We start from the raw sequence: 21,877 nt of genomic DNA, 5'->3' as shown, positions 1-21,877 counted from the left end.
ACAACACGAATATAAGGAGTGAGAGGGGACATCCTTGCCTTGTTCCGTTGAACCTTTCGAACAGTGCGGATGAGGTCCCATACATTTTTACTGTTGCTGTGGGGTTGTGGGGTGGTTATTTCTTTTAATAATACTGTATGTCCATGTTTTTTGTTCTTTCCTTTTTCCTTTGGGCACCTATAGATATTAAAATGCCCTAATATAGGCGTTATAGGCCTCCCAGATCATAGCCTCTTTCATAACTTGGGTATCATTTAATTCAAAATATTGTTCTAATTATTTTTTTATTTTTTGCCCCACCTCTTTATCTTGTATTAACTCCTCATTTATTCTCCATGTATTTATTCTATTTTGAGCTCCTGGTATCATCATTTTTATGGTGATAGGGGCTTGGTCTGACAGTGTTATTTCGATATTTGTTTTGACCACTGAATCTAGTAATCTATGCTCAACCATCATATAGTCAATCCTTGAATATCTCCCATGTACAGGGGAGTGGAATGTATAATCCTGCATTTTCGGATGTTGTATTCTCCATACATCTGTCATTTGGTATTGATGCAACTTCTTCCTTATCATCTTCAGTTGTGACTTCCTCATCCCCTGCACATAGGATGTACTGTCCAATATTGGCTTCAAACAGAAATGTAAATCTCCTGCCACGATCAAATACCCTTTTTTAAACTCCATAACTTCCCCATGACCTCGTTCAGATAACTTATTGGGTTCTTATTGGGACAATAGATATTTGCTAATGCAGTGTTTTTCAACCTTTTTTTGTGCAAAGGCACACTTTTTTCATGAAAAAAATCACGAGGCACACCACCATTACAAAATGTTAAAAAAATTTAACTCTGTGCCTATATTGACTATATATATAGTAATAATCTTTAATAGGAATCAAATAAACACAAAGAAATTATTTTATAATTACTTTATTATGAATGCGTGGTGGTGGGGACAAGGTGCCTTCCAAGGGGGAGGCTGCGCAGAGAGCATGGGGTGGCAGCATACCCCCTCCTTCTGAATCATACCAGGCCACATCCCTTTTAACACTGCAAGGGTAACTTTTAAAATGAAGCCCCCCCCCCTCTTTGTAAGGCAACTTGTTCCCAGGTTGAGGAGACAAAGATGTAATTTCTACATCTTGCTCCCAGAAGGGATCATGTGACTCACGGGCATGTGACGGGGGCCTATTAGAGTGGAAGCCCTTTTATAGTAAAGGTGCCCCCAAATATCTGATCCTCAATAACCTCCAAAATTGAATAAACACACACAAATCATGAAAAAGTATTTTGCTAAAAATTCCATAAATAAAAAACAATGTCACCTGCTGTACAGTAAATTCATCATCAATTTCCAACATCAGGGCAGGCAACAATGTAGAGCCAGCCTCAATCCTGAAGACCCAGCACCACACCACAATGTCCTCCTGTAACGCTTCTGCGTTTCTTATATGGTGTGGATTTTCAGCTGCAGAAATAGTTCCACGTCAGTAGTCATGTAAGAGATATGCTGAGATACCATTCCCAACCTCAATGACTCATCATGTGTGGAAGGTCTTATTTCAGCCAGTAAATACACACAATTAGCAAGCTGGTTCCTAGAGTGACTTTATGTATGTGGTAACACAATGATGAAGGTTGAGGGATAGGTTGAGTGGAGGTGGTAGGTGATAGACACTTGAAGGTGAGACAGTAGCATATGGATGCAGGAAGGTTTAGCAATGTTGTATGGTAGCAGATGACAGAATAGCAGGTGGACATACAAAAGAGATCAACCCAGTGCAGAAAAATAGCAGTAGTCTCAAGAGCTAGCAATCTAGTTATGCAGATGTGATAAACAGTCTTTACTATGCAGAGCTAGATAGTGTAAGCTTAGTATAAGTTTATAGAGAATTCCCCTGCGGGGTACTTAGCACTATTAGCGATACAGCCGAAGGGTGGTTCAGGAGAGGCGGATGATCCAGTAGCAGGATACAGGGATCAGCGCAGCGAGGTTCCGTCAGCGAGGTGAGCTTGCAAGCATGGAAGCTTCAAGCAAGGTTAGCATCCAGGTAAGGGTGTTTGAACGAACACATGTGAGTGAGAACCGGCGCTTTAAATAGCCATCTAGTCCGGCGCTGGGTGATGACAGCTCCAGTCTTAAAGGTGTATGCGCACCTTTCCAAAAGTAAATGGTGGGGCGCATACACTTGTGGAAAGTGTAATTTAGGGTACCAAAGGTACCGGAACATTACAATACCCCCCCCTTAAGGCCTGCTCCTGAAGGCCTCTGGAGCTGGTTTGTCTGGGTATCTCGCATGAAAATTGCGGATTAATCTAGGGGCATGTATGTCAGAGGTGTTTAGCCAGGTGTCGTCTTGGGGCCCATAGTTCTTCCATCTAACCAAGTACTGAAGTCTTCTTCTGTAGATACGAGAATCCAGAATCTCTTTTATCTCGTATTCTTCTCCACCTTCAACTTGTACAGGAGGGGGAGGTGGAATATTAGGCCTTATTCCTTGGTCCGGAACATGGGGTTTTAGTAGCGACACATGGAAAATGGGATGGATTTTTAGGTCCATTGATTGGGAAAGGTCCCAAGAACAGAGGTCCAAGCTTTTTGCTAGGGATCTTCAGTCTCAAGTTTTTTGTTGAGCGCCAAACGAGGTCCCCGATAGTATACTGTGGAGAAGGTCTTCTACGAAGATCATAGTACTTCTTTTGTTGACTGTGAGCGTGTGCAATGGTAGTATTTAGTAAACCCAGAGAATCCTTTATTTGGGTAAGATAGTCTGAGGCTACTGGGTTATTTGAAGGAAGGATGCGTGGAGGGAGAATAGAGGGATGGAACCCATAGTTCAAGTAGAACGGACTCTGCTTGGTTGTACTGTGAGTTGCGTTGTTGTAGGCAAATTCTGCCAGGGGGAGAAGATCCAACCAATCATCCTGTTGGTAAGAAGTGTAACAACGTAAATACAGTACTGCTCGATGCATTGGTTGACTCTTTCAGTCTGTCCGTTGGTCTGCGGATGGTAAGGAGAAGTGAGCTTCCGCTCAATCCGTAGTATGTGACATAGTTCTTGCCAGAATTTAGAAATAAATTGGGATCCACGGTCAGACAGAAGAGTTTTTGGGATACCATGTAATCTGAAGACATGTTTCATCAGGAGTTCTGCCGTTTGTTTGGACGAAGGTAGTCTGCGAATAGCAATGAAATGTGCCATCTTTGTCAGATGGTCCACTGACACCAAGATGGTATTAAATCCTTTGGAAGGAGGCAATTCTACGATGAAGTCCAATGATAAAACCTCCCATGGAGTTTGGGGTATTGGTAGACTGCATAGTAGACCGGATGGTCTCGTAGTGTCAATTTTGGACCTGGCACAGACATTGCATGAAGAGACGAATTTTTGTATAGATGTTTTCATGTCAGGCCACCAGAATTGTCGAGAAATCAAATTGAAAGTCTTTGTCATACCCATATGTCCTGCCATAGGCACATCATGCGATAATTCCAAGATCTTGGTGCGTAGGGTAGGTGGTATGTAAAGTTTGTCGTTGTAGTAGAGGAAGCCTTCTGCATCAGTATTTAGTTGTGGTGGAGGTGAATCCAAACTTATACCATGCAGAACCTCTTCCTTTAAGGAACGGACAACTCCAATAATGCGTTTGTGAGGTATTATAGGAACGGAAGGGATTTCAAAGTAGTTTTCTTCAGTTAGTCGTGATAGTGCATCCGCCTTTTTGTTCTTATCTGCAGGTGTGTAGGTCACTAGGAAGTTAAACCTTAGAAAGAATAGTGACCATCGTACCTGTCGATGCGAGAGAGTTTTGTTAGTCTGAAGATATTGGAGGTTTTTATGGTCCGTGTATATAATTATTGGTAATTGGGTGCCTTCGAGTAAATGTCGCCAATTCTCCAGAGCCAATTTTATAGCAAGCAGTTCCTTTTCACCCACGGGGTAATTTATCTCGGGACTGCTTAGGGATTTAGAAAAAAAGGCGACTGGATGAAGTGGTGAAGTGTGAGTTGGTCGTTGGGAGAGTATTGCTCCTACTGCCATGTTTGACGCATCTACCTCCAGAATGTATTGGAGGGATGGGTCTGGATGGCGTAATATGGGAGCGGAAGTAAACCTTGTCTTTAACAAGTGGAAAGCCTTATTTGCTTCTTCTGACCATTTAAATGGTATTTTTATGCTAGTGAGCTGTGTGAGGGGTCTCACAATAGCAGAAAAGTTTTTTTATGAACTTCCTGTAGAAATTTGAAAATCCCAGGAATCGCTGTAGCGCCTTGCGTGTAGTTGGTGTAGGCCAATCCTGAATGCAGGATATTTTACTCATGTCCATCTCGATTCCTGTTTTGGCTATGATGTAGCCTAGAAAGAGTACCTCATCTTTATGGAACAAGCATTTCTTCAGCTTCACATAAAGATTATGTGCAAGCAATCTCGATAATACAAGTCTTACATGTCTTATGTGTTCAGACAGGGTCCGTGAATATATAAGTATATCGTCCAGATATACCACAACACAGACATCTAGTAAGTCTTTAAAAATATCGTTTATAAATCGTTGGAAAACTGCAGGGGCATTGCATAGGCCGAATGGCATCACAAGATATTCGAACAATCCGTATCTAGTTCTGAATGCAGTCTTCCACTCGTGTCCATCACGGATTCGAATGAGATTGTATGCTCCTTTCAGGTCTAATTTTGAAAAATAGGTAGCTCCACGCACCTGCTCAATGAGCTCAGGGATAAGCGGTAGAGGATAGCGATCTTTTATTGTGACGGCATTCAATTTCCTGTAGTCGATGATAGGTCTGAGACTTGAATCTTTATTGCGAACAAAAAAGAGTCCTGCTGCTGTAGAAGAAGTGGAAGGTCTAATAAAACCTTTTTCCAAGTTCTCATCCAAATAGGTTTTGAGATGGGCAAGTTCATCCTGTGAAAGAGGATAAACATGACCGAACGGCAATTTGCTATTTGGGAGTAGATCAATGCTACAATCATAGTCTCGATGAGGAGGTAATGTTTGAGCATTTTTCTCAAGAAAAACCTCAGAAAGATCCTGATAACATAGTGGTGCAATCTCATCTGTCACCACAGACAGAATCTTCCCGGAAAACGGGAGGTTACACGTATCCTCACAATAACAAGAAGGGAAGGTCAAGGACCGTTTCTTCCAATCTATGGTTGGTTGGTGTGTGTGTAACCAGGGAAGTCCCAACACAATGGGAAAGTGGGGTGAAGGTATTAAATCGAAGGTAGAAGTCTCCCTATGAGACTCGTTAATAGTGACTAGAAGTGCTTGTGTTTGATCGGTGATCGGACCAGAGGATAACGGAACACCGGTAATAAGACTTACTGAGACAGGTTTGAGTTTAGAAATAATAGGAATTTTATTTAAAGCAGCAAAACCTATATCCATATAATTTCCACAAGATCCTGTGTCAATCATGGCCTTAGTAGTAATCCTGTTCTGGTCCCACTGTAATGTCAAAAAAACAGAAATGTAGGGGTTAGTGAATGAAGTTGTCAATCCTCCTAGGGAGACATGTGAACACTCACCCTTCTTTTTGTTGACTAGGGGACAGACGTTTATCTTGTGATCCGGGGATGCACAGTACAAGCAGAGATTTTCATTTCGTCTTTTGGCTTTTTCCATAGTTGATAGCGGTAGGGGGTATGGTTCCTATCTCCATAGGAACGGGGTCAACGGCCAGACTCCGAGAGGAAACGGATAATGGCATTCCCATCTTTTCAGCCTTTCTTTCTCGTAGTCTTCTATCTATGGTAATACTGAGTTGTATTAGTGCATCCAGGGTTTTTGGCAGATCCGCTCGGGCGAGCTCGTCCTTAACGGCTTCTGATAGGCCAAGCCTAAATTGGGTTTTCAGAGATGCATCATTCCATTCTGAATCAAGGGTCCATCTCTTGAACTCTGCGACAAAGTCTTCTACAGGCCTCCTTCCTTGTTTCAAGGATCTTAACTGAAGATCAGCAGTACTCTGCCTATTGGGGTCATCATATAGGCTAGTGAGCTCTGCCAGGAACAAGGCATAGGAGTTGAGAAGCTGGTCGTTTTTCTCAAAAAGAGAATCTGCCCAGGCTCGAGGATCGTTTGATAGGTAAGAAATAATAGTACAAACCTTAATGTGATCAGTAAGGTAGGTACGAGGTTTTAGCAGAAAAAGTAACTCACATGCGTTTTTAAATTCGCGAAATTTTTTGCGATCGCCTGTAAATACCAAAGGGGGATTTATCTTGGGTTCAGGGGACTGAGCAGAGGTAAGTTGTGTCAGTCTAATTACCTGCTGCGACAGAGCCTGATTGTCTTCTTTTAATTCAGCAAGTGCGTGTATTAACGCAGATACTTGCTGTTTTAATTGTGTCACCTGAGTGGTTATTTCTGCTGAATCCATTTTTTGGTTCGTTCAATCTGTAACGCTTCTGCGTTTCTTATATGGTGTGGATTTTCAGCTGCAGAAATAGTTCCACGTCAGTAGTCATGTAAGAGATATGCTGAGATACCATTCCCAACCTCAATGACTCATCATGTGTGGAAGGTCTTATTTCAGCCAGTAAATACACACAATTAGCAAGCTGGTTCCTAGAGTGACTTTATGTATGTGGTAACACAATGATGAAGGTTGAGGGATAGGTTGAGTGGAGGTGGTAGGTGATAGACACTTGAAGGTGAGACAGTAGCATATGGATGCAGGAAGGTTTAGCAATGTTGTATGGTAGCAGATGACAGAATAGCAGGTGGACATACAAAAGAGATCAACCCAGTGCAGAAAAATAGCAGTAGTCTCAAGAGCTAGCAATCTAGTTATGCAGATGTGATAAACAGTCTTTACTATGCAGAGCTAGATAGTGTAAGCTTAGTATAAGTTTATAGAGAATTCCCCTGCGGGGTACTTAGCACTATTAGCGATACAGCCGAAGGGTGGTTCAGGAGAGGCGGATGATCCAGTAGCAGGATACAGGGATCAGCGCAGCGAGGTTCCGTCAGCGAGGTGAGCTTGCAAGCATGGAAGCTTCAAGCAAGGTTAGCATCCAGGTAAGGGTGTTTGAACGAACACATGTGAGTGAGAACCGGCGCTTTAAATAGCCATCTAGTCCGGCGCTGGGTGATGACAGCTCCAGTCTTAAAGGTGTATGCGCACCTTTCCAAAAGTAAATGGTGGGGCGCATACACTTGTGGAAAGTGTAATTTAGGGTACCAAAGGTACCGGAACATTACACCTCCTACTTGATAATGTTGCCCAGACTGCCTGTCACCACCATGACGTGCTGTCTGACACAGTCTTCTTCTTCTCCAGGTTCTGTGACAGTGAGTCCCACGCTGCGCACCTGCAGACAGTGCAGTGCGCACTGAAAGTGGGTGGAGGCGGAGCCAAATTGTAAAAGGCGGGGACTGGGAGGCAGCGGGGCAGCGGCCTGGAGGAGAATAGGCTCAGAAGGGGTGACGTCACTGGTTGCTAGATGCTAAGCGGCCTCTAGCCTAGCAACCAGTGCTCCCCGCAGAGAGAGAGCGCCGCAGCCACAGGAATTGGAATTGGAATTTTTCCCACGGCACACTAGTGTGCCACGGCACAGTGGTTGAAAAACACTGTGCTAATGTACAATCCATTTCACATTGTCTTCCTTTAGGAACAGGAATCTTCCCTCAGGGTCCAGGATCCATTCCTCAAGGGAAAACCTTACCCCTCTTGAGAACCCAGTGGCCACCCCCTTTGTCCTTCTTGTTATAGAGTCCCCGTAATACCATATAGGATGATCTTTTGAATATAGCTTTACATTTGTGGCGTGGGATATATGTGTCTCCTGGAGAAACACCACCCCTGCTGTTTGATGTTTTCCTTCTTGCAGTATCTTGTATCTCTTCTCTGGTGTATTTAGCCCTCGAACATTGTATGTTAGAAAATGTATTAGTGTCATCTTTAGATGTTATACTTCCCTCTCATCCCCTCTCAGTCTCCGCACCCGTCCACTGTCAAATGCTGCCACTTGGGCGTGTGCCCAGGATATTAATGGAGTGGGCGAGAGGAAAGACATTGAATGAGACAACCCATATTATAAACTGAGGGATTACCCCTCCCTTCTCCATTCCCACATCCCCTTCCGCCCCCCCCCCCCCCACATCCCGATTCCCATCCTCCTAACTAAATCTCTATTTTCTGGGGATTTTAACCCTATTTTGGCCTTCCAGTTAACTCTCCCTCCCTCCATCCTATCACCCCCTGTCTGCCGACTTTCTCCTTTTAAGGTCGGGCTGTGGCTTTGGCTCTGTCTCTGTCCGCCAGCTGGACTTAGCGCCTCTTGTATTGAGGAGCAGGTCCAGAGCCTGCTAAGTCACTGGGGGTTCCACCTTTCTATATTCTTCTATCTAGAAAAAAAGCTAGTTAAAAGTAGGCACTGATTGGTGATAAATGTGTGCACAAAGTGAGATGTCACAATCAAGTAGTGAAAATATGTCTAAATATACTAGACCTGTAGTTTATAAAGTGCTAAAAGTGCATATATGAATATATTCTGAAGAATGAAAAATCCCATCACATTAAAAAGTGCATCCATATAATCAATATTAAATTGCACCAAACATTCTATTGAAAAAGTGCTCAAGTGCATAAATAAGTGAATTACTGCAAAATATATAAATACTCAATACATAATCCTAAACCAGCAAAATCATATAAATGAGCAATGTATGTGAAGTAGGAGTCCAAGTTAATCCATAAATCATGAAGAAGACCCAGCACCGTAAAAGAAAAGTCAAACTAAAACCCACCTCGTGAGCTACTATATGCTCACCAGATGGCAGCAGGTCACTAGGACCTATATCGCTTTTCAGAATCCTCCTGGATTTTAAATCGTAAGGGTGACGTCCTCTCCTCTCTATCACCAAGGTCACCAATAATAGCCAGATCCCCCAATCTCAGGTTGTACAGGTATTGGATAAACTCCTCTCCACCAATCGAGATAAATAAAGGGGCAAAGAACAGGGGGCAAAAATAGTGTAACTCCATTTTATTGAATGAGTAAATCAAAAAATATATAAATATGCTTACAAAGGACAGTGCCCCACCTGGCACAGGTAAGAACCACCAAACATTTGAAATTGTGCCCACCTCCGTTACCAGTAGACTCGCTTACCCTTCTCCTAGCTCTCCAAGGTCGCAGCCGGCGTGCATTCCACGGCTGATAGGAAGTGACGTCACTGGTTAGATGGTTTTGATGGTGTTCAGACCACAATGCATTTCGCTGTTCGCGTCATCAGGAAGTCTGAGCACCATCGCAACTGGGGAAGTTTATATCTACGAGGAGTGTGTGTGATTGGATAATTACATAATTACATAGTTACATAGTTAGTGAGGTTGAAAAAAGACAACAGTCCATCCAGTTCAACCTATGATGTGTGTGTGTGTTTGCTTTTAACCGTACATTGTATACCCCTGTATGTTGTGGTCTCTAAGGTGCCCATCTAATAGTTTTTTGAAACTATTAATGCTCCCTGCTGATACGACTGCTTGTGGAAGAGAATTCCACATCCTTACTGCTCTCACAGTGAAGAACCCCTTACGCATTTTAAGGTTAAACCGCTTTTCCTCTAGTTTTAGTGAGTGGCCACGTGTCTTATTGTATCTCCTTTCTCTGAATAGTTTGTTCCTTATGCTAGGGTCGCCAGTACAGAATTTGTACATTGATATCATATCCCCCCTCAATCGTCTCTTCTCCAGAGAGAATAGGTTCAGTGCTTGTAGTCTTTCCTCATAGCTGATGTCCTCCATTCCCCTAATTATTTTTGTTGCCCTTCTCTGGACTTTCTCCAGTGTAACGCTCCTGCGTTTCATGTATGGTGTGGATTTTCAGCTGCAGAAATATTCCACTTCAGTAGTCATGTAAGAGAGATGCTGAGATACCATTCCCAACCTCAATGACTCATCATGTGTGGAAGGTCTTAATTCAGCTAGTAAATACACACACTCAACAAGCTGGTTCCTAGAGTGACTTTATGTATGTAGTAACACAGTGATGAAGATTTAAGAGACAGGTTGAGTGGAGGTGGTAGGTGACAGACACTTGAAGGTAAGACAGTAGCAGATGGATGCAGGTAGGTTTAGCAATCATGTATGGTAGCAGATGACAGAGTAGCAGGTGGACATACAAGAGAGATCAACCCAGTGCAGGAATAAGTAGCAGTAGTCTTAAGAGCTAGCAATCTAGATATGCAGATGTGATAAATAGTCTTTACTATGCAGAGCTAGATAGTGTAAGCTTAGTATAAGTTTATAGAAGGTTCCCCTGCGGGGTACTTAGCACTAATAGCAATACAGCCGAAGGTTGGTTCAGGAGGAGCGGATGATCCGGAAGCGGGATTCAGGGATCAGCGCAGCGAGGTTCCGTCAGCGAGGTATGCTTGCAAGCACGAAAGCTTCAAGCCAAGTTAGCATCCAGGTAAGGGTGTTTGAACGAACACATGTGAGTGAGAGCCGGTGATCTAAATAGCCATCCAGTCCGGCGCTGAGTGATGACAGCATCAGTCTTAAAGGGAAACACACCTATATGTGTTTCTTCTATCTAGGTAGATGGAAATCACCCGGAAATAATGTGATAGGAGGCACTGAGAGTGCCAGAACCTTACAGTACCCCCCCCCCCCCCGTAAGGCCGGCTCCGGAAGGCCTCTAAGGCTGGTTGTCGATATAAGAATCGGAAAAGACTGGTTGCCGATACGAGAATCGGATAACACTGGTTGCCGATACGAGAATCGGATAAGACTGGTTGCCGATACGAGAATCGGATAATACTGGTTGCCGATACGAGAATCGGATAAGACTGGTTGCCGATACGAGAATCGGATGAGACTGGTTGCCGATACGAGAATCGGATGAGACTGGTTGCCGATGCGAGAATCGGATGAGACTGGTTGCCGATGCGAGAATCTGATAAGACTGGTTGCCGATATGAAAATCGGGAAGAAAAAAAAATGGTTGCCGATATGAGAATCGGATAATACTGGTTGCCGATACGAGAATCGGAAAATACTGGTTGCCAATACGAGAATCGGATGAGACTGGTTTCCGATATGAAAATCGGAGAAAAAAAAAAAAAATGGTTGCCGATATGAGAATCGGATAAGACTGGTTTCCGATATGAAAAATCGGAAAAAAAAAATATGGTTGCCGATATGAGAATCGGATCAGGTTGGTAACCGATCTGAGAATCGGATCCCTTGTTGCCGATATGAAAATCGGATCAGGTTGGTAACCGATGAGAATCGGATCACTTGTTGCCGATATGAAAATCGGATCAGGTTGGTAACCGATCTGAGAATCGGATCACTTGTTGCCGATATGAGAATCGGATCAGGTTGGTAACCGATCTGAAAATCGGATCACTTGTTGCCGATATGAGAATCGGATCAGGTTGGTAACCGATGTGAGAATCGGATCACTTGTTTGTTAGGGTGTCTGCTACATGAACCCCTCACTAGAATCGGACGCATAACCATCCGAAGTAATCCTAGTAGTCCTAGCAACCAATGCTTCTTCAAACATCCTCAGATCCTTCCTACATACCACCGTGCCATTAGAAGCGCGTACGCAGTCAGGTGCAAGAATCTCAATATTTTCATTGGAAGCTAAAAATGTGCTTGCAAAAATAGGAGTATCCTCAGGAGGTGGTACAGGAGGTTTTTTAGAACGTGGTATCAAGTTCACTGGAGTTGAAGGAATATCTATTCCAATATTTGTTAATTTCTGGGTGTCCTTCTCTGATATAGAACGGGGACAGGGTTTATCTTGTGATCCGGGGATGCACAGTACAAGCAGAGATTTTCATATCGTCTTTTGGCTTTTTCCATAGTTGATAGCGGTGGGCGTATGGTTCCTACCTCCATAGGAACGGGGTTAACGGCCGGAATCCGAGAGGAAACGGATAATGGCATTCCCATTTTCTCAGCCTTTCTTTCTCGTAGTCTTCTATCTATGGTGATACTGAGTTGTATCAATGCATCCAGGGTTTTTGGCAGATCCGCTCGGGCGAGCTCGTCTTTAACGGCTTCTGATAGGCCAAGCCTAAATTGGGTTTTCAGAGATGCATCATTCCATTCTGAATCAAGAGTCCATCTCTTGAATTCCGCGACAAAGTCTTCCACAGGTCTCCCACCTTGGTTCAAGGATCTTAATTGAAAATCGGCAGTACTCTGCCTATTGGGATCATCATATAGGCTAGTAAGTTCTGCTAGAAACAAGGCATAGGAGCTGAGAAGCTGGTCGTTTTTCTCAAAAAGAGAGTCTGCCCAGGCCCGAGGATCGCCTGTTAGGTAAGAAATAATAGTACAAACCTTAATATGATCAGTAAGGTAGGTACGGGGTCTTAACAAGAAAAGTAACTCACATGCGTTTTTAAATTCGTGAAATTTTTTGCGATCGCCTGTAAATACCAAAGGGGGATTTATCTTGGGTTCAGGGGACTGAGCAGAGGTAAGTTGTGTCAGTCTAATTACCTGCTGCGACAGAGCCTGATTGTCTTCTTTTAATTCAGCAAGTGCGTGTATTAACGCAGTTACTTGCTGTTTTAATTGTGTCACCTGAGTGGTTATTTCTGCTGAATCCATTTGTGGGTTCGTTCAATCTGTAACGCTCCTGCGTTTCATGTATGGTGTGGATTTTCAGCTGCAGAAATATTCCACTTCAGTAGTCATGTAAGAGAGATGCTGAAATACCATTCCTAACCTCAATGACTCATCATGTGTGGAAGGTCTTAATTCAGCTAGTAAATACACACACTCAACAAGCTGGTTCCTAGAGTGACTTTATGTATGTAGTAACACAGTGATGAAGATTTAAGAGACAGGTTGAGTGGAGGTGGTAGGTGACAGACACTTGAAGGTAAGACAGTAGCAGATGGATGCAGGTAGGTTTAGCAATCATGTATGGTAGCAGATGACAGAGTAGCAGGTGGACATACAAGAGAGATCAACCCAGTGCAGGAATAAGTAGCAGTAGTCTTAAGAGCTAGCAATCTAGATATGCAGATATGATAAATAGTCTTTACTATGCAGAGCTAGATAGTGTAAGCTTAGTATAAGTTTATAGAAGGTTCCCCTGCGGGGTACTTAGCACTAATAGCAATACAGCCGAAGGTTGGTTCAGGAGGAGCGGATGATCCGGAAGCGGGATACAGGGATCAGCGCAACGAGGTTCCGTCAGCGAGGTATGCTTGCAAGCACGAAAGCTTCAAGCCAAGTTAGCATCCAGGTAAGGGTGTTTGAACGAACACATGTGAGTGAGAGCCGGTGATCTAAATAGCCATCCAGTCCGGCGCTGAGTGATGACAGCATCAGTCTTAAAGGGAAACACACCTATATGTGTTTCTTCTATCTAGGTAGATGGAAATCACCCGGAAATAATGTGATAGGAGGCACTGAGAGTGCCAGAACCTTACATCCAGTTCTAGCACATCCTTCCTGAGGACCGGTGCCCAGAACTGGACAGCATACTCCAAATGTGGCCGGACCAGAGTCTTGTAGAGCGGGAGAATAATCTCTTCATTTCTGGAGTGAATCCTTTCGTGAATAATCATTCGTGAACCACAAATAAACTTTAATGTCCCAAAGATAATGAATAACTGTACGATAATATAGTAACCAATAGTGGGACACAATTTCCAATCCCCTGTGGCACTTTTACAATTTTCTAGCGAGTTGATGAACTAAATCGATAAAATCATTCATACATCTAAAATACATGTGCACGTATTAAAAATAAAATAAATACATAGTATACCCATAAATATTGTGTATTCTAGAATGTTATAAAACATTCTAGTAAGTTGATGAAGTAAATCCATAAATAATTAGTAAATCTATAATGCATCCATAAATTGTGTAATAATAAAATAGAGTAAAATACATTGTTGACCAATATGCATCCAATTCTAAATAACATTTTGGCAATAACCCTTTAGCAATAACATAGTAGACCCATAGTCTACAATCTACATAGTTGATTTTAACACTGTTTAGATTATTGGGTATCAGGCGCCTTCATATAGTTTTATATTCTTCTATCTATACCTCAGCCCCTCCCCTGCCTTCTCCTGCTTCCCCTCCTATTTCAAGTCTTTTGTCCATTTCTTCTACTTTCTTTTAGACATTGGGATCTTCTCAGGAACAAGTTGCCATTGGTCTTTTTCTGACTCTATCCCATTTCTTGTTATATCTGTCCAGCCAGGTATGTCGGGGATAGATAAGTCAAGTTTCTTACAAAACTCTTGTATCTCTTCCGGGAATTTCATTCTTGCTATCCGACCATCTTTTTGTCCAACCAAACAGGCCGGGAAACCCCAAGAATATTGAATGTTCTGCAATCGCATTTGTTCTAGTAGTGGTTTAAGGAGCCTCCTTCTTGCTAAGGTCTCTGGTGCTAAATCTGCAAATATCTGGAGGTTTGTCCCTTCCAAACTTAACGGCGGTGCTCTTCTAAGTTTTTCCCATATTTGTGCTTTATCCACGTAATAACGAAATTTCACTATTACATCTCTATTTTCGCTGTCAAATTTTGAAGTTTCCTGATCCTATGGGCTCTTTCAATCTGCAAAGTCTCTGTTATTGGCTAAACACTTTTTTCATTATGTCCTTTAATTTCTCCTCTAGTGATGTTTCTGGTAAACCTCGAATTCTCAAATTTTTCCTTCTATTGCGTTTTTGCTGGACTTCAATTTTATACCTCATATTCCTTTGTTCCATTTGTAAGTTTCTCATATGTTCTTTAAACTCTTTTATTTCTCGGGCGTGATTATCGACTTTCCTTTTCTTCCACCCTTGTCAATAATCGTCCCAAATCCCCATGTATTGTTGCCATATCTGTTTTAAGGGAAAGTTCCAATTTTGCAAACATATCAGCCATTTCTGTTTTAGTGGGCAATTGTGCTTTTATCCTTTGCTCTTCTATATGCCCTGCTTCAGAATCACTTTCCATCTCTAATTCATCTTTTGAATAATTGGGGCTATTCACTCCCATTGATTGTCTGTTTTGCCCATTCTTATTGGTCCCTGTGGCTTGTTTGCCTCTAGCTTCTAATTGTTTTTCAGTAGTTATGCTATCAGTATTTCCTTCATGGGTCATATATTTTTTAATTGTGCCCGGACTTGCGCTTATTTTTAGGGCTCTCCCTCCCCCCCCATCCTTTGCTGGTTTGCCCCTCATTCTGAGGTTACCCTTTGTTTGTTTTTCTTATTGTCTTAATTTGTTTTTTGTTTTCCCCTCTCCTTTTCTTCTCTATATATTGGCCACTTCTAGGTAGTTCAATTGGGTAACTTTTCCCGAACCGCCCTTAATGGGCTTCGGTCCTTTCCTAACAGTTTCCAGTCCTCATAGCATATTCCTTTCCCTCCGCAGACCCATCCAAATTGCTTCCAGATATTTTGTTTAGGGGGCACCCTTTTGGGGTCTTCTTCCTTTTTCTCCCTTTCAGTGTTTTCCTAGTCTAATATGTCCCCGCTCACTCTTTTTTGTTTTGCTCACAGTTCCTTCAGTCGTTTATTTCTTACAATGTTTGTATATCATATGTGGTATGTAACACTTGTAAGTGAGGTGAAGAAGAGGAGAGGAGAGACTCATCGCTCTGATGGACGCTATAGCTTCGTACCCTGGGGGCTTCGCCTCTTTCTACTGTGTCCAGTAATGGGGGCTGGTATTTGTGTGCCTCCCAGCTTCCACATATGTCTTATACTTTTGTCTCTGCGGGGACCCTCTAGCCCCTTCAGCTCATCCGTCCCAGGTCTCCCCTTTCCACGTTATTCCCAGCCCAATCTACGTGTCCGGGGATCGGCTGTGGAGCTGTGGGGGCCGAGCTTTGCGGCCGTGTACCCGAGCGGCCAAACCGAGTGGGTCCGAGCAGAGCTGAACATGCGCCTCCTCACGGCGTCTCTCCCACACTGCCTCTCCTCTCTCGCTCTGGACTCTTTACCCCAGGCTCTCCGAACTCACCAGGTTCTCAGCGCCAGGGATCGGCGGATAGCGGGTGAGTTGACGGCTTCTGCCTTTATCGCCACTTATATCTCAGGTGGTGGTCCCCTGGTGAGCCTAGCACCTGCTCCTTGCTGGCGCCATGTTCAGCCCCCTCCCCGTACTCTGCAATAAAATTTCTGATGATTTTTCAAGTCCACTTAGAGGTCTTGATTGCAATCCAATTCAAGATATTGTTTATTAAAGGGATTTTTCTCTTTATACCTATTCTTGTTAGAAGTATTAAAAACAGAACTCCAGGCTGATGGTTAGGTACACATTTGAAGGACACTGTTGGGGAAGTTGTCTTTTAAAAGCTCAAATATAATCTGTTTATGTTTGGCCTTTTCTGGTCTCTCGTACACCCAACAACCCCTCCCCCATTGACGTGATAATGAAATTTAAAAAAAAAATAAAAAAATCCAATTCATTACCTATTTTCAGACCCAATGACGTCATCATTGGGTCTTTTTATGCTTCTCTGTGCTTTGCAGGCAGATTATTGCTGGTATGAGTGGGGAAGTAGTTGCTTGAACGCTTTCGAAGCCAGAGCTGTTTTTTCAACCTTCTTTTTTTTTTTAAATAAAAATTTTCACGCATTTTCATGGCATCTTTAAGGCCTCAAAACAAACCTTTTTAGATTCCCAAAACATTATATATTTTCTGAAACCAAGCAGAGACCCTGGAGAAGAAAATGGTGATAGCTCCAATTTTGTAAGTGAATTTTAAAGCACACAAATTCAAAATATTTTTTGGAACACCCGCCTTGCTGGTCCCAGGTTTGCAGGTGGTAAGAGGAGCTCAGGGAACTTGGCAGGGGGGACTCGCATTTTCCTGGTTTTGGTGGAAACGATCCATGGGCTCTATTTCATCTGAAAGCTTACAGTCGGATTGTAATTTTTACAAGGATTCCCGGCTGCAGTAGCAAAAGCCCCTGATTCTGCTGATGTAAGCCTTACATTGGCGGCAGTGAAAGTGTTAAAGGACAACTCCACTAAAAATAATTCTTTAAAATACACTTGTGAATTGTTTTACTGGCAAAGAGTTTAAAAAAGGCAATTGTTTATGATACACAGGGCTTTTGGGAAATAAGTTTGAATTAGTTTGAGTTTACATCTGTTAGATAGGAAAGTACCGTTATGATTTGGCAAAAGCTAAAAACATGTTATTAAAAAAACAAAAATGATGTATGATCTACAGTGCTTGAATGCTGAAGTGTGCGACAGAGGCTGTAGTGCTTCATTGGAGCGAAGATAGGAGACACGGGCCACTGAAGAGGTAAGTATAATAACTTATTTCTCTTTCGTTCATTGACGGACACAGCTCCTGATATTTTTAACCATTGGGTTATACTGCCCCATACAGGAGTATGACACTAGGCAGAAAAAAAGTCTGGCTACGCCTATGGGCAGTCCTTGGGGGTATACTCCCTCTCCCTGCTATAGCCACTCAGTTTTTTGCTGCCTAGTCAAGAGTAAGGACCTAATTCCTTGCTGGGATCTCTGGTCCTGGCAATTTTTTTTTTTTCTTTTCTCCTGGATTTTTCCTGTGAGATCTACAATCAACTGCCGGACTGGGCGACAGGCTCGATAATCTAGATCCAGTGGTCACCCCAGTCTGGCCAGCTCCACGCTAGGTCGGCCGCAACATAGCCCCACTGGACTGGGGCTGGCCTGCAAGTTAAACCCCTTGTGAGGCTGCATACAACTGGGTCTCGGCCCGGGTTGCAGCTTTCCTCCTGGTCGACAGCCCCCCCCCATTTCGATGGACAGGGGTTCTGTCTGGAGCAGAGCCCAACCGGTTCCTGGTATGGTGAGAGTCTGTCCCCCCTCTCCCCCTGGATGTGGGCCCCTCTTTGGGATGGACAGACCCCCGGGTTCCCCTCCTTCCTGTCAGGAACCCCCCTTTCATCTGTCCCCCATCCTACCCCCCCCCCCCTTTCACTTATGCTGGGGCTGTTTTGGTGGTGAGTGTAAGTATTTGAATGTGACCCTGTCTCATCCTCCTGAAGTCTCTGTACAACAGGGCTGGAGTGTGAGAGGAAGAAGCAGAGCCAGGAGTCAATCATTTCATGTGCTGACAAGAAGCATGCTGATAGGAGGACCCGGGTCCAGAGGAAGTGAGTTGAATGATATTGGTCACCAGACAGATAAAACAAAGACTTTTTGTTGGTATACTTAGAACTATAGGTAAAACTTTTTTATTTAAATTTAGAGAGCAAGAGAGGATTATAACCCCCTGTCAGATTTTTTTTGAGATTTACTTTTACTTCCTGTCCCATAGCCAAACAGGAAGTTAGGGGAAATCCCTGCAAATTAAGGGAATCCATTGGGGTCCACCAGATCACCAGAACTAGTGTCCTCATTGGAAGATTTCCCTTCTATTACTTTTCTGGTGACAACCTGAAATTTGGGGTTTTCTTTTACTTTCACTTTTATTGATAATGGTAAACAGGACACAAAGACAGGGTAAATCTCCTTAATGGGGGCACAGACAGCAATAAAAAAGGTGTGTTCTAATCCATCTCCACTTTATCCAAAACGAAAAAAAAAAAAAAAAAAAATTGCCTTTACCAAAATTTTTTTTTAAACTCTCTTGATTTAAAATTGTGCAAAAAAAAAAAAACAACATACATTATATGCACAAAAATTAAAACGGAAAAGCATGTGCCAATACATTAGCATAGAGATATGTTTTTGGTAAGTAACACAGAGGACAGTCAGGCACTTATCCAACTAGAGCAAATAAAATAATAACCAGAAAACAACTACAATCTTTTGGTGTGTTACCCGTCTGTGGTGAATCCGCTAGTTATAGGAAACATAAAGGGCAAATATACCAGTGCCTCACAACCTTACAGTCGGGCACCCCCTACCCCAGGACATCACACCAGGATCCCTACCCAATTAGCAGAGTGTTAGCGTTGATGAATACCAATCATCCCATATCTTGTTATATTTGCCTTTACCTATACATTAACAGACCAAAAGGGAGCAAATAAGAGTTCTATGGTCTCATCATTTACTTTAATTTTATAACCTTTTGTCAATCCAATAGAACAGGGTTTTTCAACCAGGGTTCCTCCTGAGGTTGCCAGGGGTTCCTTGAGCAATGGGGAATTTCTGCCTCTCAGATAAGTTCCCAATTATACCATTGTTCCTTTTAGCTCTCTGTAAGGGGGTAATTCTTCCCAATGATGACAAGAGCAAAGAGCATTCTTCCCACTGACTGTCACACTAATGTGTCATGAGTTGTAGATTTTCATTTTTTAACAGGGGTTCCCCGAGACCTGAAATTTATTTCAAGGGTTCCTCTGTGTTGAAAAGGTTGAGAAAGGCTGCAATAGAAGCAGAGCCGGTACAGGGGGGGGGGGGGGGGGCGGAAAGGAGGGTGCCCTGGGCGGCACCATTTAGTAGAGGAAGGGGGGCGCAGCGCAGCACAGGTGAAGTGTTTGTGACTACTAACACACCGGGCGGGCAGACGGGCGGCCGCTAATAGCTGTAACGAAGTGAGACCTTCACTTCGCTGTCAGGCGGGTATCTCCACTGACAGGGAAGTGAAGGGCTCACTTCATTACAGGCAGCCATTAGCGGCCGCTCGCCCGCCTGGTGTGTTAGTTCATACCAGGGACGGACTGACCCATCTGACTGAGTGCCCGGGACCAGTGGGGGGCCCCATGAGAGGCTCCTGGGGATGAAGTCAGTGCCGGATCAACGTCCGGCATTGTGCTTCACTCAGTGAAGATTCCTGTCAGGCTGCCTTCAGTTCTCCCAATTCCCTGCCCGCCTCCTCTCTCCCCGCCCGCCTCCATGACCCTCTTGCTTGCTAGGACCGGCACTGCTCACGAGTATGGACACAGCTTGGTCGGCTTGGCATGGCACTACTCCCGGTTTTTAACATTGGCGTCTATAGGAAATCTTGGTCAACTTGACATAGCACTGCTGCCGGTTTTTAACATTGGCGTCTATGGGAAATCTCGGTCAGCTTGACATGGCACTGCTCCTTGTCTAACATTGGCGTCTATGGGAAATCTCAGTCAGCTTGACATGGCACTGCTCCTTGTCTAACATTGGCGTCTATGGGAAATCTTGGACAGCTTGGCATGGCACTGCTCCCTGTCTAACATTGGCATCTATAGGAAATCTTGGTCAACTTGACATGGCGCTGCTCCTTGTTTTTAACATTGGCATCTATGGGAAATATTGGTTTTGAAATGACACTGACTTTTTCTTTATACCCCGGGGGGGGGGGCGCAGTTTGCCATCTTCGCTCTGGGCACCAGATGACCTTGTCCCGGCACTGAATAGAAGCTTACTTGAAAAATCTCCTTGCATGTTGTGCAAGAGTGTTGCCTGTCTGCTGGACATCTCTTTCCACATCTTCCTGGATTCCCTGCATTGCATTGCTTTGCAGCTTCTCCTCAATTTCTAAGGACTACATATCCCATGGTACCTTGCTGCCTGCAAGAAGTGATTCCTGTACTAATTCCGCCTCCTGAAACTCCTTTCAGCACCTCTGTAGGTCAGAAGACAGGCTCTGTAAAATGTGTGACACAGCAGTGCCTACTTACAGACCATAGTGAATACATGTCATATAATTCAGGGAAGTAAATTTGAAGGGATCTTCAAAAGTACGTTTATAACCTGCAAGTTCTCTCCGATTATTAAGAGTAGATTAGAAATAAGTGAAATATTTTAAATACAATGTGGAAATAACCAAAGATATGCTGTAATTGTTAGGGTGTACACACAATTTAACAGCTTATGTGTTACAGTATTGTCGTTGGGGCACTTTTGTATTGTTTGATGGTAAAATGGTATATTCCTGTAACTTTTACTATTGAAGATCTTTATAACGTTTGTTTCATTGTTTCCTAGGTTCAGGTCACTCATCAAGATGCCCGGAGTTCCTGGAACTTTCTTGCTGCTCCTGACAGTGAATATAGTTTTTCTGACTGCAGCAAAGGCTGTGTTACCTCAATTAAGCCCGGACTCTTATGCCACCAACCTGGCACCTGGAAAGAATTCACTGTTGTATTTCAGTAACACTGGTAAGAAATTGAACAAAGCAGGCAGTGCTTCAGCTGCTGAGCTACTACAAGCACTGGCATTCTTTAGCAGAGCCCTTCTCACCCTTTGGTGATCATTAGGATCATCTTGCATTAAGCGATCAATGAAAAAACGTCTCTTCAGTGAAGCCTATTCTGCCCTCGTCTAACAACTGTACTAGGCATGTGACGGTATCAGATTTCCATGCTGTGATTAATTGATTAAGGTTTTGCCACGGTATACATTGGTGGTCAGTGGGAGAAGGACCCTCTTACATTGGTGGTCACTTGGAGAAGGATCCTTTAAGGTTGGTCAGTGGGATAAGAACCCTCTTACATTGTTGGTCAGTGAGAAAAGGACCCTCCTACATTGTTGGTCAGTGGGAGAAGGACCCTCCATACATTGTTGTTCAGGGGGAGAAGGACCCTCTTGCATTGGTGATCAGTAGGAGAAGGACACTCTTACATTGGTGATCAGTAGGAGAAGGACCCTCTTATATTGGTGATCAGTGGGATAAGGACCCTCTTACATTGGTGATTAGTGGAGTAAGACCCTCTTACATTGGTGATCACTGGGAGAAGGACCCTCTTACATTGGTGATCAGTGGGAGAAGGACCTTCTTACATTGTTGGTTAGTGGGAGAAGGACCTATTTACTTTGTTGGTCAATGGGAAAAGGACCATTTTACATTGGAGGTCAGTGGGAGAAGGACCCTCTTACATTTTTGGTCAGTGGGAGAAGGACCCTCTTACATTGTTGGTCAATAGGAGCTCCTACATTGGTGATCAGTGGGAGAAGGGCTGTCTTACATAGATGATCAGTA

General features: G+C 43.5%; 1 protein-coding gene across 1 annotated transcript in view; it reads left to right on the top strand.

Moving 5' to 3' along the window:
• Positions 1-21,877, top strand: part of TXNDC16 (thioredoxin domain containing 16) — a 180,643-nt gene that overhangs the window by 26,449 nt on the left and 132,317 nt on the right. The window contains exon 3 of the mRNA XM_082242654.1: positions 20,884-21,056. Within this exon, the coding sequence (XP_082098780.1) occupies positions 20,903-21,056 (154 nt within the window). The 5' untranslated portion in view covers positions 20,884-20,902. The remainder of the gene's footprint in view (positions 1-20,883; positions 21,057-21,877) is intronic.

The sequence above is a fragment of the Pelophylax lessonae genome, assembly GCF_965119305.1.
Source record: "Pelophylax lessonae genome assembly, chromosome: 13".
Classification (NCBI taxonomy): Eukaryota; Metazoa; Chordata; class Amphibia; order Anura; family Ranidae; genus Pelophylax; species Pelophylax lessonae.
The sequence above is the reverse complement of the archived record's forward strand: the minus strand, read 5'-3'. Positions and strand labels throughout refer to the sequence as shown.